The 24,494-nt window shown below is 35.4% G+C and overlaps 4 protein-coding genes across 9 annotated transcripts in view; 1 reads left to right on the forward strand and 3 right to left on the reverse strand.

Annotated features, from left to right (window-relative positions):
• Positions 1 to 12,755, reverse strand: part of Per (period circadian regulator) — a 29,979-nt gene extending 17,224 nt beyond the window's left edge. The window contains exons 1-3 of the mRNA XM_076379451.1: positions 12,010 to 12,755; positions 5,825 to 5,908; positions 1,891 to 2,075 (exon numbers count right to left, since the gene is read on the reverse strand). Of these exons, the coding sequence (XP_076235566.1) occupies positions 1,891 to 2,075; positions 5,825 to 5,908; positions 12,010 to 12,092 (352 nt within the window). The 5' untranslated portion in view covers positions 12,093 to 12,755. The remainder of the gene's footprint in view (positions 1 to 1,890; positions 2,076 to 5,824; positions 5,909 to 12,009) is intronic.
• A 110-nt stretch (positions 12,756 to 12,865) lies between these two features.
• On the reverse strand, positions 12,866 to 16,802 carry LOC143179953 (RNA-binding protein 45). Of its 3 annotated transcripts, none has more exons than XM_076379429.1 (6): positions 16,517 to 16,789; positions 16,210 to 16,324; positions 15,346 to 16,136; positions 15,040 to 15,272; positions 14,811 to 14,941; positions 12,866 to 13,162 (listed from the first exon to the last, which is right to left on the reverse strand). In XM_076379429.1, exons 1-5 carry the CDS (start codon positions 16,713 to 16,715, stop codon positions 14,828 to 14,830), a joined length of 1,452 nt encoding a protein of 483 aa, XP_076235544.1. In that variant the 5' UTR covers positions 16,716 to 16,789; the 3' UTR covers positions 12,866 to 13,162; positions 14,811 to 14,827. The 3 variants fall into 3 exon arrangements, with proteins under 3 accessions (XP_076235544.1, XP_076235553.1, XP_076235536.1); XM_076379438.1 differs by lacking the exon at positions 12,866 to 13,162 and adding an exon at positions 13,276 to 14,661 and having other exon boundaries at positions 15,040 to 15,266; positions 16,517 to 16,802; XM_076379421.1 differs by lacking the exon at positions 12,866 to 13,162 and adding an exon at positions 13,276 to 14,661 and having other exon boundaries at positions 16,517 to 16,791.
• A 382-nt stretch (positions 16,803 to 17,184) lies between these two features.
• Arl5 (ADP-ribosylation factor-like 5) lies at positions 17,185 to 24,448 on the forward strand. Of its 4 annotated transcripts, none has more exons than XM_076380654.1 (3): positions 17,185 to 17,297; positions 22,102 to 22,546; positions 22,621 to 24,448. In XM_076380654.1, exons 2-3 carry the CDS (start codon positions 22,116 to 22,118, stop codon positions 22,667 to 22,669), a joined length of 480 nt encoding a protein of 159 aa, XP_076236769.1. In that variant the 5' UTR covers positions 17,185 to 17,297; positions 22,102 to 22,115; the 3' UTR covers positions 22,670 to 24,448. The 4 variants fall into 4 exon arrangements, with proteins under 4 accessions (XP_076236769.1, XP_076236845.1, XP_076236682.1 ...); XM_076380730.1 differs by having other exon boundaries at positions 17,281 to 17,389; XM_076380567.1 differs by lacking the exon at positions 17,185 to 17,297 and adding an exon at positions 20,930 to 21,411.
• Pgd (phosphogluconate dehydrogenase) lies at positions 17,590 to 20,214 on the reverse strand. Its single transcript, XM_076380135.1, has 5 exons — positions 19,868 to 20,214; positions 19,365 to 19,588; positions 18,922 to 19,166; positions 18,207 to 18,832; positions 17,590 to 18,130 (listed from the first exon to the last, which is right to left on the reverse strand). The coding sequence occupies exons 1-5, from the start codon at positions 19,876 to 19,878 to the stop codon at positions 17,788 to 17,790; spliced, it is 1,449 nt and encodes a 482-aa protein (XP_076236250.1). The 5' UTR covers positions 19,879 to 20,214; the 3' UTR covers positions 17,590 to 17,787.
• Positions 24,449 to 24,494: the final 46 nt, after the last annotated feature.

Raw genomic sequence — 24,494 nt, forward strand, 5'->3', positions numbered from 1 at the left:
CGCAACGTAGTTACTCACCGTGCAACGAACTAGCGGCCGAGCATTGTCATTATGTAACCGATCTATTCTCGCGCTGGAACGTACGTGTCTTATTACAGGACTGCGTGGCAAGGCTCATAATGAGAGAATCAGGTCCCGGGCTCGTAACGACCGACGAAAAAAGCCCATGTGGGAATCACTCGTTCGAAATGGATTATTAAAAATTATGTAAAATAATTACGTAAATCAGAGGCGCTTTGTGGTGTTATATAAAGCTCGGCCCGATCCGACTACCGATGTAGCTGGACCAAATGAGAGAGCTCGGTCCTACCCTTTGTCTATTGAATGCTACAGTGTGATTATATAAAACCAAGATTGAAAGAGAGGTGCTTCGATGTTTAGAATATTTTGGATATACCGTCTTATGTGACAACTGTTCGTAGAAACGACATCACAATTTAATATCAACGAGGCGCCTGGAGGTTTAGAATTTTGTCAGAGTTGTAGATCAAAGTTTCGCCTTCTCTGTGAAGAGGAGGAAAGTTATTGGTATTTAGGTTGTGTCTGGATTTTGTAAGAGACAGTATTATCTGCTACTAAGTCATTGCTATTTTCAGTGTTTGATAGATTGTTGCGAAAAATTGGAGTACTAGAAAGTAGATTAATGCGCGGTTAGTTGGGTAAATAAGTGACTATGGATTTATACAGACTGCTCCAGGAAGAAGGCATTAATAGTTAATATAGGATATCCTGTATTAGCTGTTTTTTATGGAAATCCTTTTTTGAAAAAAATGCTATTTATGAAGTTACTTTTCCCCTTGAAAGTATCAATATTATTGCTCCTCGCAATACTATTTCTTCCTCGTGACACAATCTATATTTACCAAAGGGACTTCACGAATAAGACGTTCTTTTGTTATCCAGTTAAATCCTAAACCAGTTTGCATAACTTGGTGAGTCAAACCTGAGTTATAATCGCCAAAAAGCTTATTCAATTTCGTAACAAATATTCTACTGTAGATGATTTAGATTATAACGTTGCCAATGATACTAATGTTCTTCTATTAAAATTAGAAACACGTTATGCAAACGACGACGGTGGTATAAGTGAAACAAACAGGGGTGCTAAGACAAGGGATGACCAAGATAACCATGTAATTAAATTACAAAATGGGCTACCCCTCAGGGTTTCGCTTAATTAAAATAGAGCTGAGATTAATTGCCAGGGTAACAACAGCAGTCATTACTCCACTGTTCGTCTATTCGGTGCTCTCGGATGGTACAAAGCAACGACAGCTACCGAGAACAGTGTCCACGAATTTTCGTTAACAATGAACCGTCACGACCCACTGAATTCATTCATACCAAAATTAGAATGATTTTTATACAAAATAGAGAGATAATCAATCGCAGATTCAATTCAATAGTCTGGCGGACTAAGGCAACCATGAGGGTGGGGCGGGGGATCGTTCGAAGTCTTTGGTTGTGAAATAAGAGAAACCTAACTGAAGGGAAGAATGCACGATACTAAATTGTTGCACAAAACCATTGGCCAGATTTCGCGTCTCGTAAACTACACTCCGATTATTTTTCAGAATTCTTTAAAACTTGATATAAAACTGTATAATTCTACAATCTTTAACATACAAAATAACACAACTCTACGTTATACTGCTACGAAGATATAAACACTTCTATAGCATTTAGAAACCGTCGAAGTGAAACAGATTCGTCATAGACCCGACAGAATCAGTAGTACAAACAAATATTCGGTCCGAAGATCAAAATTCACGGTTCACCTCGTCTCTCGTTGCAACCACGCGACAGAGTTGCACCGACAGGTGAGAAAAATTTCGAGAACAGTAGAGTGAACGTGCATCTCTTCCCAACCATTTCTAGATCGCAACCAACCTGGTTTCTTTTCGAGTATGGGTTTCGTTGGGACGACGACATTATAGGGCACCGCCTCCGGCGGCGTGCCGACGCTTTTCAAGGCAATATCTGCCTCAGCATTAACGGCCAAAATCGTCTTCGACTTCTTCTTCTTGTGCTCTTTATCCTTTCTTTTGCTGATTGGCTGCGGTAGTGCTTCATTGCTATGTTCATATAGACATTACATGTAACAATGTGCAAACAACTTCTAACCATATCTATAGCGGACAGATCGAAAAATTAGTACACATAGGTCGTGGTGTTTCGAGGAAGGGGATGATCAGGGGGTGGTTTTCTCTAAGCTGACTGATACCGAGGGTGTAATATTCTCTGGGTTATCTAGCCATATTTCGAGAGGGGTAGGGATAAGGTTTCCGTTTTATAAATAAAGCAATCGCGATCAATAAAATATACTGTTTTCTTTCCACCTAGATTCTGAATGGTTTTCGAAAATAAAACAGAAGTAATATTATGGTTATGAAAATATGATAATAGTTTTTCAGTGGAATAAATGTTATATTTAATTAGTGTTTAAGTTTTCAATCAGCTTTCAGATGGACATGTAGGAGTAGAGTAAGTTTCGTGTTTCCAGCAGAGTTTTTACGGAATGGTTTTCGATATTTCCCGAGACACGCTGCGTGCGAAATCTTATCGAGGTTTTACGCTTCTGAAATTCCTTAAAATAGACCGTATCTGTAACTCTCACGTTCGTCACGATAACGTGATACCAGGAACGCTGATACTCTTTTAGAAGCTTTCGAGGGGTACGATGTCAACCGTACAAGTAAATATAAGTGTGCTTTTCGCTGAGTCAATGAGCAAGAAATATACTGGACATGCATGCGAACATGAGCTGCAGGTTCACTTGTTGCGTAAAAGTATAGTTTTATAAGAATGCGCTCTTTTTGCTACGAAGGTAGACGAAGGGTGGTATTGTCGATGATTGCGGGTGCAGGTCGTGAGGCAACTTTCTCCAGGAAAAGCGAGAGTTGTAAAAACACTCTGCGCAACGTTACAGAACATCGAGTCGTGACTGGAATTGTTATGTAAGATGGAGAAAGTGCATTTCTCTAACGATAACTCCGAGCCTTCGAGCCCAAGCTTTCTCCTAGATAGGTTCAACTACCTAGCGCTGTTGCTTCCGAGTTTGAGTTAAGTAATGGTAAAGTGGCGGAAGATGTATACTCTAATGTGGCTCTTAACAAAATACTTAAGACTTAGGATTAGTGAGATTCAGTACTAATTTTTTTCAAATAGATATCTGTTGCGATCAAGTATCCTCATAATTTCTGAGGAGTATACTTAGTTTACGTAAATAATGCAAATTTTACTGTAAGTCATAGCAAACAATTATATAACAAAAAATATTTTAAAAGGAGCTCCTTCAGTTACATATAACCCGCACCCTCAAGGATAACCTTCACTTGACCCTCTTCTTCGTTCCCCTATAATACTCTATAAATATAAGTCCCCTCAGTATTTTTTAAACTATATCCCTTCTGCATTAATCCTAAAAAATAAGCTTCCTTGATCTTCCTCGACTTTCATCGATCAAAGTCCTCAAACCAGTCTCGAAAATAATCCCGAAAGCCGCGGTTGCTAATATGATCTAATTTGTTATCGTTTATTCCCATCTGCATTGTGACCAAAATGGAAACTCCCTTGGACAGCCTCCGATCGCGTTAACGTGCTCATATTATAATTACGAAACTGCACGTGGAATCGCAATTACATGTGACCTTGACCCCAGCGAGTCACGCAGCGGAACACAGGAGGACTCGAAGCGGCGATTGAGTCGTTGGCAAAGTTTCTTATGAAAGAGCCAGTCTCGACGCATTCCCGCCCCATTGGCTCGAATTGTGCATACTGCGCCATCGAACGCCAATGAGCTACCGACGACGCGAGGCGTGTCATTCAGCACGGCGAACATTTCTCCGCGTGCAACCAGTGGCGTCAATCGGTTTCTCGAACCTTCCATCCTCATCGTCTTCCTGCTCAAACTACTGCATAAAAATGAAGAAACGTGGAGGTGGAAGATAACGTCGGAACCTCGTCGAGGAAAGTTTCCAAGAAATGCAAGGGAAATGTCTTTAATCTATTTTCACGGCGAATTCGTCGCGAAAAGAAACGCGCGGAATTTTCGAGGTCTTTTGTTTACGTTTAGCGACAGGGCAGCGGAAATTGGAAATAGAGTACAGTCGATGGCAATTCGTCGGTCTGATGTCTATTTATTACTGAACGACGCGGCCCATCCGGATTATGCAACAATACGTGGGGATATCTCATGCCACGTAGGCGACGCCGATGGCGACACTGCAGGCACGTGGCAAGGCACATGCACCAATGTTTACAGCCGCAGCTCGCGGAGTTTGTGTGCCCCTTCTCGTAACTGAATGTAATCGTTCCGTGCACGGACACGAACGCGAAAAATCGACAGTGGAAGTCGGTGTGCGCGTCCACGCGCGCTCGCGCTGTGTCACCTTCACAAATACGGTAATTATGGAATGACCGCTGCAGCTAGTCACACGGACGAGACGATGGTAATAAAGGCAGCGACGAAATCCGCAGCGTTTCCCGTTACGTGGATCCGCCGAGGTAAATTTAGCGAAAGAAAGGAAAGACCGACGAATAACTAACACATATTTCAAAGACGAGCTGTGTAACTGAAAGCTGATTGCGTAAGGTTTCTAAAAATTCATCGTAATTGCAATGAAGTCATCTGAAGAGTTGAATCGCCTGTTAGAAATTCATTTAGATACAGCGATCGGTAGGTGCAAAAGGAGACACGCTGTTCTGATAGTCCAGTTGTTATGATTGCACAGCTCACGTTAGCATGCAATGTCCTTTCGACATCCATTGAGTATAATAATAATTGTGTGCATATTGTTATTGGTAATTTCATTTGGATATTTGGATATTTTTTTTTACATTTTAGGATGTGAATAAATAGTATGCTGGCAGTTTGCTAATTATTGCTCAGTATTTATATTATGTATTTGTATCTTTTACGATTGTGCTCGACACAGGCGACACTAAAGTGTTTTCTTGTTGCTGTCTCCTTAATCGAGGGGGTGGACAGTGCGGTGTTAGGGGAAGATAGTTTTAATCATGGAGCGGTGCGATAGACACATGGTCAGGCACATTTCCTAGTTCGTATTATGTAAAGCTCCGTGAGCACTTAGATAAAGTTACTTTCCACTGGATTTCTTACTCTTATTTTCTACAGTCGAGGTCGTAAGCGTCCCGTCAATTATTTATTTACGTATTTGCTCGACGATTCAATGACGTCGTGAGATCCTTACGACTGTAATCACGTTCGCTGGTGATAATGAAAAAGAACATTCATGTTCTTGGAATAAGGTACAGTCGTGAGACTTTTTGGATCTAGGAGCAAAGAAAGATATGGAGAGAGCATTTCTTTATTTCTGTCTATTTCTTTTTTTGAGGATAATTTGTATAAGATCAATCCTGCTAATTTATTAAAAGTAAATTTATATATTACTGGTACGTGTATGTACCTAATTTAAACTTGAATTTGTATTTAAATTTTAATTGAACATAATTTGTATAAGGAAAATGCACAAAATGCATTTTATTTTAATAAATATAGTCTGCAAACGATAAACAAAATTTACCTGATAGTTTTTTGACAAAGTCGTCCTGGTTCTTTATTCATCGAAACAAGACTGAAGTCAACAACAAACCTCCATGTTTATCTGGCACTTTTCCCCAGCAAAAATGACAAATGCTTCTTCTTGTATCTTTCTTACCCCTAAGTTCTGGATGCAAGAACCGATCGTCATCGCGATTGCTTCTGTCTTACCGATTCTGTTCTATTTTTTTTTTCTTTATATCTGTGTGGACTCGTGTGCGTGATTTCGACGATAGATAGGTAATTTGAACGGTATATTACCTGGATTCAAGCGTAGAAGGACGCCTACCGCAATAACCGCTACTTTCGGAGCGGTTGCTGTTTCTCGAAATCGAGCTGCCACTGCTGAAACACACATCAAATTCGAGCCATTAATAACTATACAATTACTCGGCCGTTTTGCTGGTAATCAGGAGAAGTAGATATATCATTTTTATCTTGCTATGCAAGATGAATTATGTAATCTATAGTTACGCCAAAGTCCGACGATCAATCGACCAAACTACTGGAGGTGCTTACGTGTTCGGTCTGACCTTGGACGACCGCTACTACTGCACTCTGAATCGGTTCATGGGGAATACTAAATAAAGTTCCTTGTGTCTAAAGAGGGTTCTCTTTGTTAGGGACAGACATAGGGGTAGTAACAACGATTGGAGAAGCTTCCGTATCTAAATACAGTATCTACCAATCTTAAACTGTTACGCGCAACCTACTGATTGGATATTATAATTGGTGGCCATGTTCAAATATAATAAGTAATGATAATTTTATTATATCCAATTATCAAAATACTCATTATGTTGAATTTTAATTTTAGCAATTTTGTTTACTTAAAATAGTGCACATAGTAGTTTTCAGTAACATTTCTCAGTCATAGTTTTTAAATAACGATAATATGTTAATATTTTAACAAACTGTTACATAAAATAATGAAATGGATTTGTGCCTTAAATAAGAAAGACACTGTGTATTTTTTTCTGTATCACACCCTAACCATGGAACAACTACGAACAATTCTGTCCCATCTTAGGGGGTCAATCGATTTTCGATTAAAGACGTCACGTTTAAAACCTTTCCACTAACAAGACTCACGCTTCCAACCCAACGTTCTCGACATCCACGTGTTTAGTACTTGTGTATTCTTCACAAATCGATCCTAGAGCGGAATTGACATACGTACACTGCCGCAGAAACACGGGATTACATCGTCTCTAGAATAAGTCTGTTAAAAAACGTGCTTTCGTTTAGCTCTTTCAGGTATGAAAGTACAATTTTTGTGCCACTTCTAACTCACAATTATTGCATAGATACATAAATTTTTCAATTTATGAAAAAATCATACCTCAGAGATAACATCGAAATTTGAATAAAAACCTGATCAGCTTAATTTCTAAAAACCTTATTTGAACCATAAATTCTCATACGAAAATACAATTGATACTATTGTAATACAATAGAAATTTACTCAATCATACTCGTACGTAATAGTTACGTGAACAGTGCACAAGGATAAATTCAAACGAACATCATCTCGCCCCCCACACCACAGTGCCTCCTCCCACCTCCACCAGCCACCCCCAAAACGTCTAAACGTCCTCACTTCACTGCATGGCGACAGATCACGCGCTCGAGGCGAACCTACCATGAAAACAAATTAACAAACTTGCTCTTCAAATGGAAGATCGTCTGCATTTCTCGTTTCTACCGTCAACGCACGCCTCGAAGACTTACATCCTGCGGTTCTGCTCGGTCCACTGGCTGCCCAGCCGCCATAGACCGCTCTAAGAGTAATTGCAAAAGCGTTGCATACCTCCATCAGCATGAACGGCCTCGGCCCATTGGCCGATTAAATACGTCGCTGAGAAAGTCACGCGATTTGCTGACACAAAATCTCTGGAACCAGTTACGGAATGGGGGGAAAAAAGGTCCGATCACATGTTCGGCAAACGTGACCAACGCGCGAGATCGGCCCTTACGACGGGGTCTTTCTGGCCTTTCACTGTCCTCATTATTTCCCAGGGAACGAGCACGGGGCTCCTACATTTGTTGCACCTCATTTACTAGGAAAAATTATTGCATAAGAAGGTCTGTTGCACGCTCATGGCCCCGTGACTGGAATCGTCGAACGGGACCGTGGTCCAGGTATCGATTCTGCTCAATCCTCTTGACGACACCACAGAAACTTCGTAACAATCGGAGACAAAATAGACGGAAGCTGTGGGTGGCGTTAGGACTAATGGCTTAGTGAATGTTTGATGTTGCGTTAAGATCGAATTAGGATGAGAAGTTCTATTTCATGTGCTTGTACAATACATGGGAAAACTACTCTACAATAATTTTTCAAAATTCTTTAAAACTTGAAAAATAGAATTATGTGAAAATTTAACTGAGGGATACTATAATGAAAATTAAGAAAAAATCTTATATGATTCACTAATTACAAGCTATAGTTCATATTTGTAGTGATTCATGAAAGCGTTTGAAGATTTACTATTAATAGCTGTGTTCATAGATTTTATATCGAACTTTTTTTTAAACATACAATAACTATTAATTCATTCTAATCTAGCGGCAATGTAAAACTTTGAAAACTATTTCTTAGCGAATTTCTTATATCAAATTATTGGGTAACTACTGCAAATATTGCCAGAAAATTTTCTATTTAATTTAGACACTCTCTTCATTTAGCTGCGTATAAATTGAACACTAGAAATGCAAAGGTTGATTTGAATTTTGAAAATCCCATTTTCATCCCCTTTAATGTGCCTCAATGAACATCCCACTTTATCACGTTTTAGTTTGTTTAATATTCACAGGATACGGTATTTGGTTTGAACAACAACACGTGAGAATTCAGAACCTACATATCTATAATTATCGACATGTATCAATTGTCCGGGTAAAATCCAACTGAATCGCCCACGACGCTAGTAATAATTACAAAGGGTCGGTATTATTCGTTGCACCTGCAATTTTAATTGGAAACGAACTTCCAAATACAACGTGCACATTGAGCAGCACTCGGTGAGAACTTTCAACACGAATTCTTTTCAAGCTTCGATCACGCAACTCCTCAACAAGAACAGATCTATTTAACCCTTAATTCTGTACCTAAGAGCCAATTTGAAACAAGTCCTTTTTTGTTAGTTTCCAGGAGAGCCGAAAAACAAATGCAGTTACCTACGTCTTAACATAGTATCTGAAGTAGTTTATACTGTTAAATTTTCTTAATTTATAACATAGCTTAACTAAATTCCTAATATTCTAATACAAGAAAGTATTTTTCTATATGCTTGCCAAATAATTTTTCAAGCTCTTTTTCGAAAGAAACAAAATTCTCAACTTTTTAAATCAAAATGTATTTAAAACAGGAAACAGCGTTATTTGTGGAATGACCTAATAAACATTTGTAATGTCTGTGTAAGTAAACAAATCTAAGGGACTCTGAGTCTGTATTAGAGTCTAAGAACTGGGTGACAGTAATTAAGTATCAACTTCCTGTAGAAATATTTAAAACCATCCCATTTTCCAGTGAAATAAAAACTCCTCTAATATTCAATTGCTCAATAAGTTAAAGTCTCTGATTTATGTCGCGACTGAATCCCCAGTTTCCCTAGGTCCACATTCCAGCTTCTGGGTCCTAGGGATTCTGCACTATTAGCAGTATTACGAGGCGTTACAGGAAGGATTTCAATCGTGCACTTTCGATAAAGCGTTAATCTGTAATCTCCTATTCGTTCGACCTGTTTTCACTGGGGTTTCGCAAGCCAAGTAGCGAATGGGTGTATTAAATGCGATCGTGGAAATGCAACCGACATGCTTCGCCGCGAAACTAGTTAGCCTTAACCGTAGTGTTCGAGTTTCCATCTTTCTCGTTCACCGAGCTTTCTGTCCGCCTCTCACCTACATCATCAACAAAGCGTGTCAATGCCAAGTATCCTGCGCCGCCGTGACGCGCGAACTTATCGCTAGATATCCTAGCGCTCGGCGAATCCTTGAATGTCTACGAGCGAGCTGCTGCAACGTTTCGCTTCCTGGTAGAATCATCGAGTGCATCCAAAGAAAGCTCAACTGGTCAAACCAAGTTTTTCTAAGTAGAGCTTTTACTCAGTATAAAATTGCAACTCGATGCAAATGGCGAGGTTTTAGAGCATGGGAGTTTCAATGGCCTTTATGTGCACTGACGACTTGTTGACTTGCTGAAGGCGGAAGTGAATGGAAATGAAGTAGTTCTAGGAAATGGAGGACTAGTTCTAGGAAATGTAATGACGAGCTTGTAACGAGAAATTATTGTTATAGAGAAAAAGAAGGACGTTTGGTTCTAGGAATTGAGATTGAAGATTCTTTTGTTTTTGTGATTTTAAGAAGTGGGAGCGTTTTATGTAGACTTGGTCGAGAAATATTTTGCTTTCAAATGGATTGTTAGTATGACTAACTACAAGTCTGGAAAGAGTATGTAGAAGTATGCTGTTTTAAATAACTATAATTATAAGAGAAATTCGAATATAACGAACGTCCAGTAAAAGAGGACCATGTTGGTACCCTTATGCTATGATAGATATAATCGATCTTGTTCTACTGTAACTTAAATATAGCTTTCCCCTCGTGTTTTCAAGTTGAATAGTAATAACTATAAATAGTAACTAGTTTCCTAACACAACAAATTTAAGAAAAAGTAACTTGATGAGTATCCTGAGTAGCTCAAGCGATAAAGCAATCATTTCCCAAGCGAGAAAATACGATGTTCATATCCCCAGTTGTATTGAATTTAAATATACCTGTCCTTTTGACCTTAAAATTTAAAGAAGCTTTATTGAGCTATAAAAAACACAGATTTTTCTCGAAAAATAATAGTCACGCAAAACAAGAAGGAAAATTAATTTCCCTGTGTTCTATGTACGAAGAGAAGGTAAACATACGATAACAAGTGCTAGAAAGATAATTACGCAAGTGAGTTCTCTTGAAGTTTTACAAGCAATGTTGTGAAACTCTTGGAACATCTTGTACACAGAGTTTTGGGTCGCCACATGAAATTGCAAAACTCCTATAAAATAATTTACTATCCCCTGCTACGTATGAATTTCGTAAACGATTAGCTGCGACCACTTCGTGAACTTTTAAGTGAACCAACTGGTAGAAAAATGTAGTTTTAGACGTCATGGAGACTTTTTCTGTATTTGTCCAACAGCTCTAAAAATAGCAAGTCAATTAGCATTTGCAATGTTTCCCAACTCCGCCTATAATACAAAAGCAATCGTTACATATGACCTAACATAAACGCTCATTAAACGTTTGCGTTATAGATGGCTTGCGATGCGCGTAATTGGATGACAATGTATTAAAGAAATTCCTCGACAGAATTTAGCAATCTATTTGCAAACTTTTATCAGCTGCCTCGCACTCTTTCCATATGTTATATATAATAAATTTCTCAAATACTAAATAAGACCAACTTTACTGCTAGGGCTGATTAAAGTTTCGCGAGGGGCTGGACAACTATTGATAACACTCTTGATATGAAAAGCTGAGAAAGAGGAGGGGGCTATGCTAGAATATTCCCTTTTTGAGAGAATTTTTAAAGGATAGCTGTTTGCAATCCTCGTAAATTCAATGAAAATTGAATTCTGTAAAAATTTCTTTCAATTAATTGTGACTCCTGGAATTTATTTTAGTATATGAAAAATATTTGAAGAATGAGGCTCTGGACTATAGGCCCCTCAATCCCCATTTACTGCAATAATTGTGTAATTCTAAAAGAAATTCAATAAATATATTGTAAAACAAAAAGTAGTCAATACATTTTTAGTTGCTTATCGAAGATTCACAATCGATATTCTGAGATGCTTTTGTTCTATAGTCTCGCTAATCATCGTGTTTTATCAAGAGCATCATAATAGACGGAGATGAATTAAACAATGTGATGGAAAATCTATCTTCATTATTCATTAAACTACGACCATATTTTTAGTATTCAAATTACGAAACTATCACGTGAGATCTATTCTTCATTTCTCGATTTAACGTTATACCAATAAATATTTCATAACACATAATCATATTTTTAGTATTAAAATCAGTAAAATATCACATGAGATCAATTCTTTATTCCTTGATTTAACTTTATACTAATAAATATTTAGAACTGAAATCGCGAAACTATTGCGAGAGATCAATTCTTTATTTCTCGATTCAACATGATATCAATAGATCTGAACATACTACGACGGAATTTAAGCCGATGGAAATAGATTATAAAAAAAATCAGTTTCACAAGAACGACTGAATCAGTAGAATACATTTCCACGAACCATGTTCTAGCGATCAAGATCGTTGTTTCCCGCAGTTCGCGATTCGAATTTAAAGGCGGTTTTTTTGAAACACTGAATATTTCCATGGTCTATCAAAAGACACGCAAGGGCATCAAAAGAAATAAATTCGATGCATACCTCCTCTGCGACTGACTGTTGCTGCATGTATTAGAATATCCGGAATCCGACACTTTGGCATTTTCGGTAGATACCTCTTCCATCGTTGACGTCCTGAGATAGTGTTCTTTCGAAGGCGTTATCCGGCAAACTCACACAACACTGCTGCTAAATTAAATAAACTCGATGCTCACGCGTCATGTCTATAGTTCTTTCGATGCTTAATGTGGTTAAAGACCGATAAAGGAGAAGATCGAGGGGGCGAACCTATCCGCGATATCACGAGTAAAAGGCAGATGCTTCTAAATGTAGCGAGTTCGCCATTTAACGATTTAAAAATGTTAAATATGACGCACCATCTGATTTAATTCTTTTCTGTACTCTGTGTGATTACGAAAGAAAAGTCGCTTAAGTAATTCGAGGAACGTGCTTTTTTTTCACTAAATCTTCAAGCGATCCACAACATATATACAACACTACGATGCGTTCCAAGCGACGATATCTATGAAGACTGGAATCGCGTCGTTCATCGCATATCTTTCGCGCGGAGCGACTGTTCCGCATCATGCAGCACGTTTGGTAACACGTGAGCAGTTACCCCCTCTATTTCTCTGTTAACCTATATCGATGCAAAACGTGCCCCACTTAAACCCCTTGAACGACGAACGCGATTAAAATAGACTCCTCCCCTCGACATCGTGCTCTTGGCACACCGCGGCGCAAAAATTTACACTGCCGCGAAAATCCTCGCTCACGCACGATCGTGACACCTACTGGCAAACACCTTGACAAATCTTCGAATGAAGATGTCAGATGGGTAGTATGAATGGGAATTTCGGAGGGTGGGAAAAATTGGAGTGTAAACTAGCTGTTTATGTAAAAATCGTTTTATTGTACATTTTATGAAAATATAGGAGAAATGTATGAAAAATAATAAATTATAAACATCGTATATATGCTTTGAAAATGTTGTATAAAAAGGAAATCACAATTACAATTGCTTTTTGTAATAGATACTGTAACACTGTTAGCCTACTAATAAAAAGGAAAAGCTATAAAAAATTATAATTTATTACTTGTATCTTAATGCGTCTGATATACATTTTATCAGAAATCTCTTACTCTGCTATATATCACAGTCATCAGGTACACGTCATAGAATCCTTGAGGTATCCTGAAAGTTAAAGAAAATTCACGTCAGGTCAGTCAATTACATGTGCACTATAATATGCTCCGTTTCGATAGAATGGAAAAAAAGAAAAATAAAAAAATAAGTGAAAGTCGGTGTGAGGTTTTTGAATACTTAGTGTGTATTTAATATCATCAAACAAGTCAGTTACAGTCTCCTAAAACATCATCGCGTATGGTCATTGAGTAAAACAGTCTAACACATGTACAAAAGTGTCCATCATAAAAGGTTTATGTTGTGCGTCAATCATTAGTGTTTGACGAAGTTGTGATAATGGACGTAAATATTAATTGCCTATGAAAGCGTAGCTTTCTTGACGAAATTCGAGTTTATCGTAGAAAATAACAGGTTGATATATTTTTAATGCAAATATATCGTATTCACGACTATATGTGACGTTCAAGTATTTCCAAAACAAGATTTACTCATATTAGTTTCCTGAAAAAGCTGAAACTATGCACGTAAGAGATTATTAAAAAATATAGTAAAAATTGATCGACAATTCAACTGATAATACAAGTTATTATAAAATATAATAAATGAAATTTTTGATTGTGATTTTCATTAAAATGATTTTGATATAATATGATTTTGAAGTATACATATACAATTCAATATGTACAATAATTCACGGTAATAATTAAATTTGTAGATCATTACAAAATAAAAGATCTTTGGAGAATATATCTTGTTTTGGAACAAGCTCCATGAGATTTATTATCACCACGATTCATAATCGTGAAGATATTCCTTGAAACATTTACAAGAAATAAATTAATTTTTCTTCCATACACAGTATACCTAATAAAGAAATAGTACAGAATTACTAAATATAAATTATAAACAAAACTTGATTTTACTAATTCTAAAACACAGGTTGTATTTTAAGCCTGCGCGAATAGTTGCTTTACATTAACATTAAAATTAATAATAAATGCTATTCTTGTTTTATAAACAACAATATGCATTCTCATAATATAATTTCATGTGTTTCTTCCTCTAATTTTCTATACCTATAGAAAACTTATTCTTCTTCAGGTATTTAGCTTCATCTGAGTGTGATTCTGATACAAAAGTATATGAATATAGAAATTCTCTTACCTAATAAATACTTGTATTATATTATTGTAACAACAATAAACACTTCAAGTATATTGCATCATGCAACTTCCTTACATTAGAGGAAAAATCTCAAGTCTACCTAGTTCCACGTATCCTATATACCATTCAATTGAATCTTTAAGATCACTTTTCGCACAGGCCTCTTAAAATAATCAAAAACCAGGAAGTCAGGTGTATGTGTAACGATATGTAGTAAAGTAAAGTATCGTTAAAGTTTCAGTAACGTTGAAATCGCGAGCGTAAGCGATAGTTAAAAGTAGGTAGTTGGAGTAGTATCCTTGGATGCGGGCCCGACGTGGTCAAGTGAGTCTTAAAATTCGTCTCTTTTATTGCGTGCGTCCAGCTTGTGTATACCAGTCAGTCTGTGAAGACAAATAGAAAAATTACATTTTCTCCTGTTTCCTAAGTAAAGTAATCGTCAGTTACAACGTCAGGGTGTTAATATTTATATGTCTTTCTTTTTCTCCCCCTTTTTTCTTTCTCTTTGTCATGTGCGCGGCGTTGTACTTACGAGATGTACGACAAAATTTAATTTTCATCTTCGTCCATTCGCAATCGTTTTCTCCGATCTTCGCCGACGTTCCGCTCTTCTGCTTCTAACACTTTCAATCGAGAGCCGCAAATTTCTTGTCCATGTAAAACCTACCATAAAAATTCACCATTTGACGATTTACCTACTTCTTTTGAGTGTACTTTTTGTTTGATTAAACAAATTGTTCTAAAGTATTTAAAGTACGTACCTCGATTGCCTCATTTGCACTTTGAACACTAGCATATTTTGCATAGCCACAGTTTTTTCCAGGAAGCATATAAACATCTATGAGGTTGCCGAATCTACAGAAAGCATCCTTCATAGCATATATAGGTGGTACTGGAGGTCCACATACAATAAAACACCTTTTAGCAACCTCTGCGTCTACACTGGCCATTGGTTGCACAGGTGGTAATTTAACACACATTGAGTGTTCTAAACCTAATTACGTAAAAACAAAGTTATGAAACAAAACTAAATATTATTATGTTGCATAGATAAAGTAATATCTCACTTGGTGCAGTTAATCCTGCAGCTTGAATTAAAGACGTGGCTTGCGCTATTGTCTCTGCTAAATGTGCTAAATCTGTCCTAGCATTAACAATTCCAGTTGTAGAACTCCCAGGTTTTACAACATTTTTTGGAGGTACACTTGATAAATCTGGTTTCACTATCATCCTGTGACCAGGTGGATATTCAAAACCATGAAATTTTTCCCTTGCATACGCTGCTGCGCTAGGATTTGAATAAACTACAACTGCCTGCCCTCTAGGCATTCTGTATCTTACATCATTCTTCAAGTGACAATAATCCAAGCCAGGTACAATATCAAACAATTTCCATAATTGATCTTGATTTAATGCTGGATGTGCAATCACTTGCAAGTGTGTGTAACCCTCAGAGTTAGGGTAATTTGTAGCAATCTCTAAACTAATACTGCTTTTTCCAAAATTTGATGAACTATACCCTCCACTGGCACTATCATAATGAGAAGATAATCCATTATTGTATTTCGCATCAATATGTTCAGGCTTTGGCTTTTTTGGTTCTGCAAATACAGCCTTATACTTCCTATCGCATTCTTCAAATGCTCTTGCTGCACTGGATACTTTCTTAAATTTCACATAGCCAAAACCTTTTGATTCATTTGTATTTCTATCTTTAACTACAGTTGCATATTCAATGGCTCCAAATTTTAAAAATTCTTGTTGAAGTTCACTGTCAGTCATTGATTTAGGTAATACACAAAATAGACGAACCCATCTTTCTTCTTCGTTTGTTTCACGTACAGATCCTTGATCACGACTGCAATAAATATCCACATTTAAAAACACATAAATACTTAAAAGGAACTTTAAAGTAATGTTTGATATCTTACTTTGAAGCAATCATCACTTTAATGGGTCTCCCAACAGAGCCCAACATTTTTCCATTCATTTCTTCCAGAGCAAAGGCTGCCTCAGACGTTTTCGAAAATTTAATATATGTAACTCCTATATAAACAATACACATTCTTAAGAAAATATCTCGGATATTACGTCTAAAATACGTGAAGAAAAGTAATGTAGAGCTAGAGAAAAAGTAGTTTGATAAACGTATAATTGTATCGAAAGAAAAGGGAACACACTATATTAAAAAATAAAGTAATAAGATTATCGATCTGTTCTATACTCAAGAGAAATTACCTTTATTTTCACCTGAATTCCGATCTTTAACCACCCAAATGTCTTCGATCTTTCCAAACTTTTCAAATGCTTTTCTAAGATCATCTTCTTCCAAACTTTTGTGGCATATAACGAACAAGCGTGAATTCGGTGGATCGTCATTTTTTGACCGTAAATCCGTTTGCGAATAATACGAATCCCTTTCCCTGTGGTCAGCCATTTTGCAAATGAACGCTGCAGACTACGTCGCCCGTCTACGGTCTGTGAAACCAACACATTTCAGGGACGGCTTAAAACCGGACTCCAAACTCTAATGCTATAATTTTCAAACTTTATTTCTTGGGTATTTTCATATCTTGCAGGAAAACAGATCATAAAACACATGGATATTTTTACAATTTAGCAAAATTGAATTCGAACAAGCTCAAAGGAGAAATTTCTTTTTAAAATCCTACGATTCAAACATTAGAATTAAGTATTTTAAATGATTGCAATAATAACCTCAATTATATAGAATAATATTGTATATTAATCATATTCTTGTATCAATAAAAAAAATAAACTATTAAATAATACGAGTTGTATGTTTGCCTGTTTTCCGGTTTTATTTAACTTTGGTGACTCACGGCACAAAATTACTTTTACTTGTATATCTATTTCCATTTTAGTCGATGCAAGTATCTTAATAAGTTTGGGTCATATTGTGAGCTATCAAATATTTAATTAAGGTTGTTGTAGCATTGAGTAAAGTAATTAACCGCATTCACACATATTTTTTTTTATTTTTTGAAAGTGGAATATGGTAGGTTAGATTCAAGTACTTCCGCGTAGATTTCACAAGTGTTTGCAATTTAACGAGTCATGCTCTACTATCTTTTTATACACGAAAGAAATGTAGGTAGCGTTATGGTAATATTTTTTTTATTTGCATTGCTTAAATAGGTATCTTGCTTTTATTCTACTTTCTCGGCATATTTCTCAACATAAATTTAACAGGCGTTAGTAATTTACAAACGCTCGGACAAAAGTAAAAGTGTAACCCAAAAAATAATTCTTCCACCCTCACAAATGCATGAAAATAAGGTTTTGATCTATTTGCGTAGAAATATGTATATTTAATACATTTTGTACAAAATTATAACATTAACAACTTGTGGACCACTTCTTTACAACAATGTATACATTATGTATAACCGGTATTAAAATGTTTATCAACTGTAACAGTAACTTCAGGTTCTTGTTGTATGTACATTCTCTTATAAAACTGTCTTTATATCACTTTATATCAATTCTTATACATCGTATGTGGAGGCAGAGACTTTACCACCATGTCCTGTCCAGTTTGTATGTACAAATTTTCCTTCTTGTCCAAGCAATTCATAAGTGTGAGCGCCAAAATAATCCCGTTGAGCCTGAAGTAAATTTGCTGGAAGTCTAGCAGTTCTGAAACCATCATAGAAAGCCAGTGCAGTTGACAAAGCTGGGGTTGGTATTCCAAGCAATACAGCAGTGGATACCACTTTCCTAACACTAGCATGACATTCCTTCATAGCATTTGCAAAGAAATCATCTAACAACAAATTTGAGAGTTTTGGATTTTTGTCAAATGCTATTTTTATATTTCCCAAGAAAACACTGTAAATAAAAATAAAGAAGTTATGACACATTACAAAAAATAAAATAGTCATAAAATGTAATGAATGAGATATACCTTCTTATAATACATCCTCCTCTCCACATAAGAGCTATACCACCATAATTTAAATTCCAATTATGAACCTTAGCTGCTTCTCTTAATAACATAAATCCTTGAGCATAAGAGATAATTTTGGAAGCGTACAGTGCTTTCTTTAAATGTTCTAGGAACTGTTTCTTGTCTCCTTCAAACTCAGAGTCAGGACCCTTTAATATAGTACTTGCTTCTATTCTTTCACTTTGTAAGGCAGAAAGACATCTGGCAAAGACTGATTCCCCAATTAGTGTTACAGGCACACCATAATCTAATGCAGCTATAGCTGTCCATTTGCCAGTTCCTTTCTGACCAGCTGTGTCTCTAATTCGTTCAAGTAGATAGCCCTTTTCATCCTTATATTTAAGAATGTCTCGAGTAATCTCAATCAAGAAAGAATCCAATTCTCCTTTATTCCAATCGTCAAAGACATTGCTCATCTCCTCAGGGTTCAATTTCAAACCATTTCGCATGATATGATAAGCTTCACAGATAAGTTGCATGTCACCATATTCAATACCATTGTGTACCATTTTGACAAAATGTCCAGCACCTGTTTCTCCAACCCAATCACAGCAAGGTTCTCCATTAACTTTTGCACATATTGACTAAACAGAATAAAAATGTATTAATTAAATGTTTGAGAAATTTCTTTTGCAAAAATGAGTAACTGAACAATTCTACTATAATTAAATACCTGGAAGATATTTTTAATGTGTGGCCAAGCCTTTGGATTTCCACCTGGCATTAAAGAAGGACCGTATCTAGCACCATCTTCACCTCCACTAACTCCACTACCAACAAACAAAATCCCTTTCTTCTCCAATTCTTTTGTTCGTCTTTCAGTGTCCTGATATTCTGAATTACCACCATCAATTATAATATCTCCAGGGGATAGCAAAGGCACTAATTGCTCGATGAATGCATCCACTGCAGAACCAGCTTTAAAGGCAATATATAATTTTATATTACATAAATGTTCCATTTATAATACAAAAATATAGTTTTATGAAATCAATCTTAAATTATTAATTTATTGAGGAAGTTTATACAAGGAAATGAATAATAATGAATCAAAATAAATAATACATTATATTCTTACGTAATGTAATTTATGCATACCATAAAACAGTAGCTTACCTTTTACCAAAAGCATTACTCTCTTTGGTGGTTTTAGTTTTGCTACCATTTCTTTCAATGAGTATGCACCAATGACTTTTGTACCCTTGGCTTCATTCTCCAAGAAAGACTTGACTTTTTCTGTGGTACGGTTGTATGCACAAACTACAAATCCATGATCATTCATATTCAGGATTAAATTTTGGCCCATGACAGCCAACCCAATAAGGGCAATATCTGCTTTACTGTAAGATTAAATGAATTTCAATTAAAATTATGTACATCCTAATACATAAAGTGTAATTTCGTGAAACATGAAAAAAATGATTTACAAATCAATTTTCATATAATACAATATTTCTATGATTTAGTTTTTATACTGTCATTTAGTTCGTCATCAAATTAGCTGAGTTAACTCGAAATAAACACGTGCGCAAAAGAAATGTTCAACAAAAGAAAACGTTTAAATTGTATGTATCAAATTTAAATTTAAATTCCATTGGTAACAACAAAAAATAACTTACGGTTCGCTCATTTTTATGGAGTGTATAAATCAGTAAAAATTTACAAAATAAACTGAATTGCGTTCTCTTGGGCGTATTATCAAAGATCAACAGGCGACCGTCCGCCTCAGCCGACAAGATTGAGAGTGAACATTCATTCTTGTGGTTTTCGACATCAGCCGACTTTACGTGAGCCAATCGCGATGCACACCAAGGTCAGCATGGAGTCAGCATTACACGAACACCACTTCTACACTGGAAATTTCATAACCACTACTCAGACACACTGTAAACGCAATATTATACAATGATTAACACAAAGTCGAATTTTTGTACGTCCTATTACTTCATCATTGCGAGAGCTCTGTAGACGTCAAAATATAGCTCTGTTTTTTCCTTATTGATGCATTCATTCTCTTACTCAGAGCTTCACGAAATTCTTAAATAATCCTACACCATAATTCGATCAGAGGAACCACTGATTGAACTCAATTAATTCAATTGAGGCATTTAGTTAGAAGGTACACAATCGACTACGAAAATTTATATATTTCATTATATATCATAATGTCCTTTTTTTCTAATAAAAGATCGTCTGAATTGATGGTTAAAGTTCATTCGGCGCCTATAATTTTTTGAACATTCTATTTTACTTTAAATTTTATATGAAGACTCATAAAAATCACAATTTGTCCATACCCCTCTTGTTCTGAAACCATGAGTGTGCAAATCTGAGTGAAGTAATATAATATTTTTTGTTCTTATAATTTTATACTAAACGACATATATATGTAACAGTGACTGTATATTTCTTTACCTAATTTCTATATATTTTTTTTCGTTATGTTGCATATCTATAATTCATGAAATTATATTTATATAATATTGGCATGAGGAATATTTGCAATCTCAACATTGGTCATTGCATAAACATAGCGTTACAGCTATAAAGCACGTACCCAGTTTTTCTCTCTTTTGTACGAATAGAAGCACCGTGGAGTGATTCAGCGAAATCGAATGAATAACTTGAATCTTATACAAGCTGCGTCCTGCTTTCAAAAAGAGCTGTTTTACCCGCGCTCGACAAGAAGCCACTGTGCTTCCAATCACTGTGTCTATATACAAGACTGACAATACTTTCTGCTATCGTCGAAAGATGATTGGGCTTACCAACGTATGGATGTTTTAATTGGAAACGCAACATGTCGCGATTTGCTTGATTAAATTAGGGAAGGTCTTCGTATGTTTCTTTCACTTTAGCTTTATACTTGGTGAATATTAAGCAGTTCGCAGTAATTTTTACGTGCACGTTTCTTTTGTTTCGAACGCGTCGATAATGACATTAAGTTCCTCGAAACATGTTGCAAAAAATCTTTATGGAAACACGAACATAACCCTCCGACAATGAGATGCCCTATTTCTGGAATCAAATACATCCTTTTTATCAAGAGTAAAAGTGTACAGTGATACGAGCAAATAAATATATTATCTATCTGGGTTATTTAGTGGTTCGAGCAATATGGGACTACTCTTCGCGAAATTGTGGAGTCTTTTTGGGAATGAAGGTAAACTCAGCATATGTATTAACGGAGTATTGTGTCACGATTATTCGACTGCTTTGTTCGTTTCGTGGTATAAACAATGTTGCTATAATGTCTATCAACGAGCGAAAGTTTTTCCAGTTCCTTTGACATATTAAACAAACGTGGACAGTAAAATTGTATGTTTCTTCCTCTTTGTCTTCATGAAATTTGTGAGAAAGTTGTCTGTTAACTATGTGACTTTTTGTGATTTCTATTATGTAGATCTTATAAAACAGCACAGTTGATAAGCTCATTGCAATTTCCACATGAAGCATATCAGTTTGATTTTGTCTCTGGAAAAGTTTGAACATTAAGAAGAATATTTGATAAATTATCTAAAAGTGTCTGATAAAATAGAACATTCTTATCACTGATAATTCTTGATATTATTTATGATTAGAGAGATGGAATTGTTCAAATAAACATGTTCATCTTTAATATAGTCCATTTTAAATATTTTTGATGTAATTGAGGTCTACTTTCATTGACACTATAATAGGCACATGGAATGTTTTCTAAATATCTCATTGCCCTACTTTAAACATATGCTAACATATGGTTTCTAGATTACTTCTAAAATGCTTAGTAATTATATAATTTAAAACAGTTAGTCATATAAATATTTCTGTAAGCTCTTAGATAGTTATAACTATTATAATTTTTGTTTTTCAGAACATAAAATAGTTATGGTGGGTTTAGATAATGCTGGTAAAACAACAATATTATACCAGTTCCTAATGAATGAAGTTGTTCATACATCACCGACTATTGGATCTAATGTCGAAGAAGTAGTGTGGAAAAATATTCATTTCATAATGTGGGATCTGGGCGGACAACAAAGCTTACGTGCTGCATGGTCCACTTATTACACTAACACTGAATTCATAATTATGGTTATAGATAGTACAGATAGAGAAAGACTTGGTGTGATAAGGGAAGAGTTATATTCTATGCTTAATCATGAGGAATTAAGTAAAGCCAATGTCTTAGTTTATGCTAATAAGCAAGATTTAAAAGGCAGCATGTCAGCTGCTGAAATTTCTAGACAATTGGATCTGACATCCATTAAAAAACATCAATGGCACATACAAAGTTGTTGTGCGCTTACAGGAGAGGGGTAAGGATAGAATTTATTTGTACAATATCACTAGTTTCTGAGGCAAAATAATTTAACTGACTATGATATTTTAGGCTCTATCAAGGTCTTGAGTGGATTGTTGGACGTTTAAAAAAGACATGACGTACACTATGAGGATTTATTTTAAATGTAATAAGCTATCTAAAATGTAAAGTATATGTTCATTGTAAGTTACTGTGCCACTCTAATGATTGTACAAATGAAACGAGAATGAATGGTCATTTTTTAAATGGTACACTAGCTTCGTACATAACTTAAAGTGTAACTGCATACGTCGATTACAGTTACCGCTACAGACACTTAACGTATCAAATGGTGGACGGGTAAATTTTGTCTTATCTATTAATGTGATAAAAAATATAATGACAAATTATTATATCTATAACATAAGAGTAAAATAATGTTTTAGCTATTCTCTGTGTAAAAGACATTTAAAAAGAAATCGTGTTACAAGAGAAATGGAAAAAATATAGGATATCAAAAATCTTTTATAGAGAGTATTGCTGTATCAAGAAAAACGTGTACAGCAAAGTTTTTTTCTTATCCGTGTGTAAGAAGGTACATATTATAAACATTCTACAGCAGGACTGCCAAATTTAATGTATTTTCTATAAATACATCTTTCTACTTCTAGTTATAAATGCTACATTTTAATTGCAACTTGAAGGATATTTTATTTTTTATTCAGTAGAAGATTTTAATGAAAAATTTGCATGCATGTATGAAAAAGTAAAATTTAATCTTGATCCCGTCCACCTTTGTTCATATAGTAAAAGGAGAGTAGATAATTTATTCATTCTATTCGGTTGACATGCAGACAGAAATTGTTTGGCCTGTACAACTTCCAAAAATATACCTATGTACATAGTTTTTTATACTCTGCATTAATAGCAAACAATTGTAAAAAGTAACATCCAATTTAGCACCAATTAAGCCACATATTTTTCAAGTTTCTGTGTGAGAGTTTAAACAATTTTCAGTGCTCGATACTGCAAACATCTTGTAAGTCTTCATGGCTAGGTTACTCGATCAATCTAAAAGTTTAAAAGCAGAATACTAACTGCTCTGTGATATGTGGATTCAACAGTGAGACGGTTGTTTGTTGGGAACACTGATTCTGAATTCTGTAGAAAAGTGATAGTTACATACTAGAGAAATCAACTTTGAATATGAAAAACATTATTTTGATGTAAAAAAAAAGAATTAATCATCTCGTCACAAATATGGAGCTTTAATTCTTTAATCTTTAGATATCCAATTGACAGCTGTCTCATTTATTTTATTTACTTTATAATGACTCACTTTTGTGTAGCTAGAAATACGTCAGTATTTAATATCTATTGAAACTTAAAATATTGATGATAGCGTATGCGAAAGATGATTATAGAAATTGTTAAGATCATTGTATGAAAGATAAATGCCGTCTAAAGCCAGAGTGAGATCATACATTTGAAATTTGGTAAAAATACACAGTAGCTTTCTCATATTGAGAAACGAACAATTAATTGTCATATATGATAAAATATTAGAAATCATGTGCAACATTACTATACATATATACTCTCGTTAACAGTTTACGTTATATGAAAATTATCACATACAGAGTGCAAGTTGCAGGTTGTATTATTTGGAAGATACACGACGAATTACACGAGTCAGATATGCTTATGCACATGTAAGCTTCACGAATGATTTAATTTTAATTGTGTTAGGTGAAAAATTTATGAAAAACAATTGTTTTTTAACATATTAATCATTGTTAATTAATTTATGTAATATAAATCGAATAATCGCGTACAAGGTTGTTAATTACTTAACATAAGGACTGAAGTTAATGTAAAATAAATTTCAAATTTTCTTTTGCAGGAAATAGACAAAGAATTATGCCTTATAATTTCTGTAATACGTTTCCTTATTCCTTTCAGTT

This window comes from Calliopsis andreniformis, chromosome 1 (genome assembly GCF_051401765.1).
Source record: "Calliopsis andreniformis isolate RMS-2024a chromosome 1, iyCalAndr_principal, whole genome shotgun sequence".
Taxonomy (NCBI): Eukaryota; Metazoa; Arthropoda; class Insecta; order Hymenoptera; family Andrenidae; genus Calliopsis; species Calliopsis andreniformis.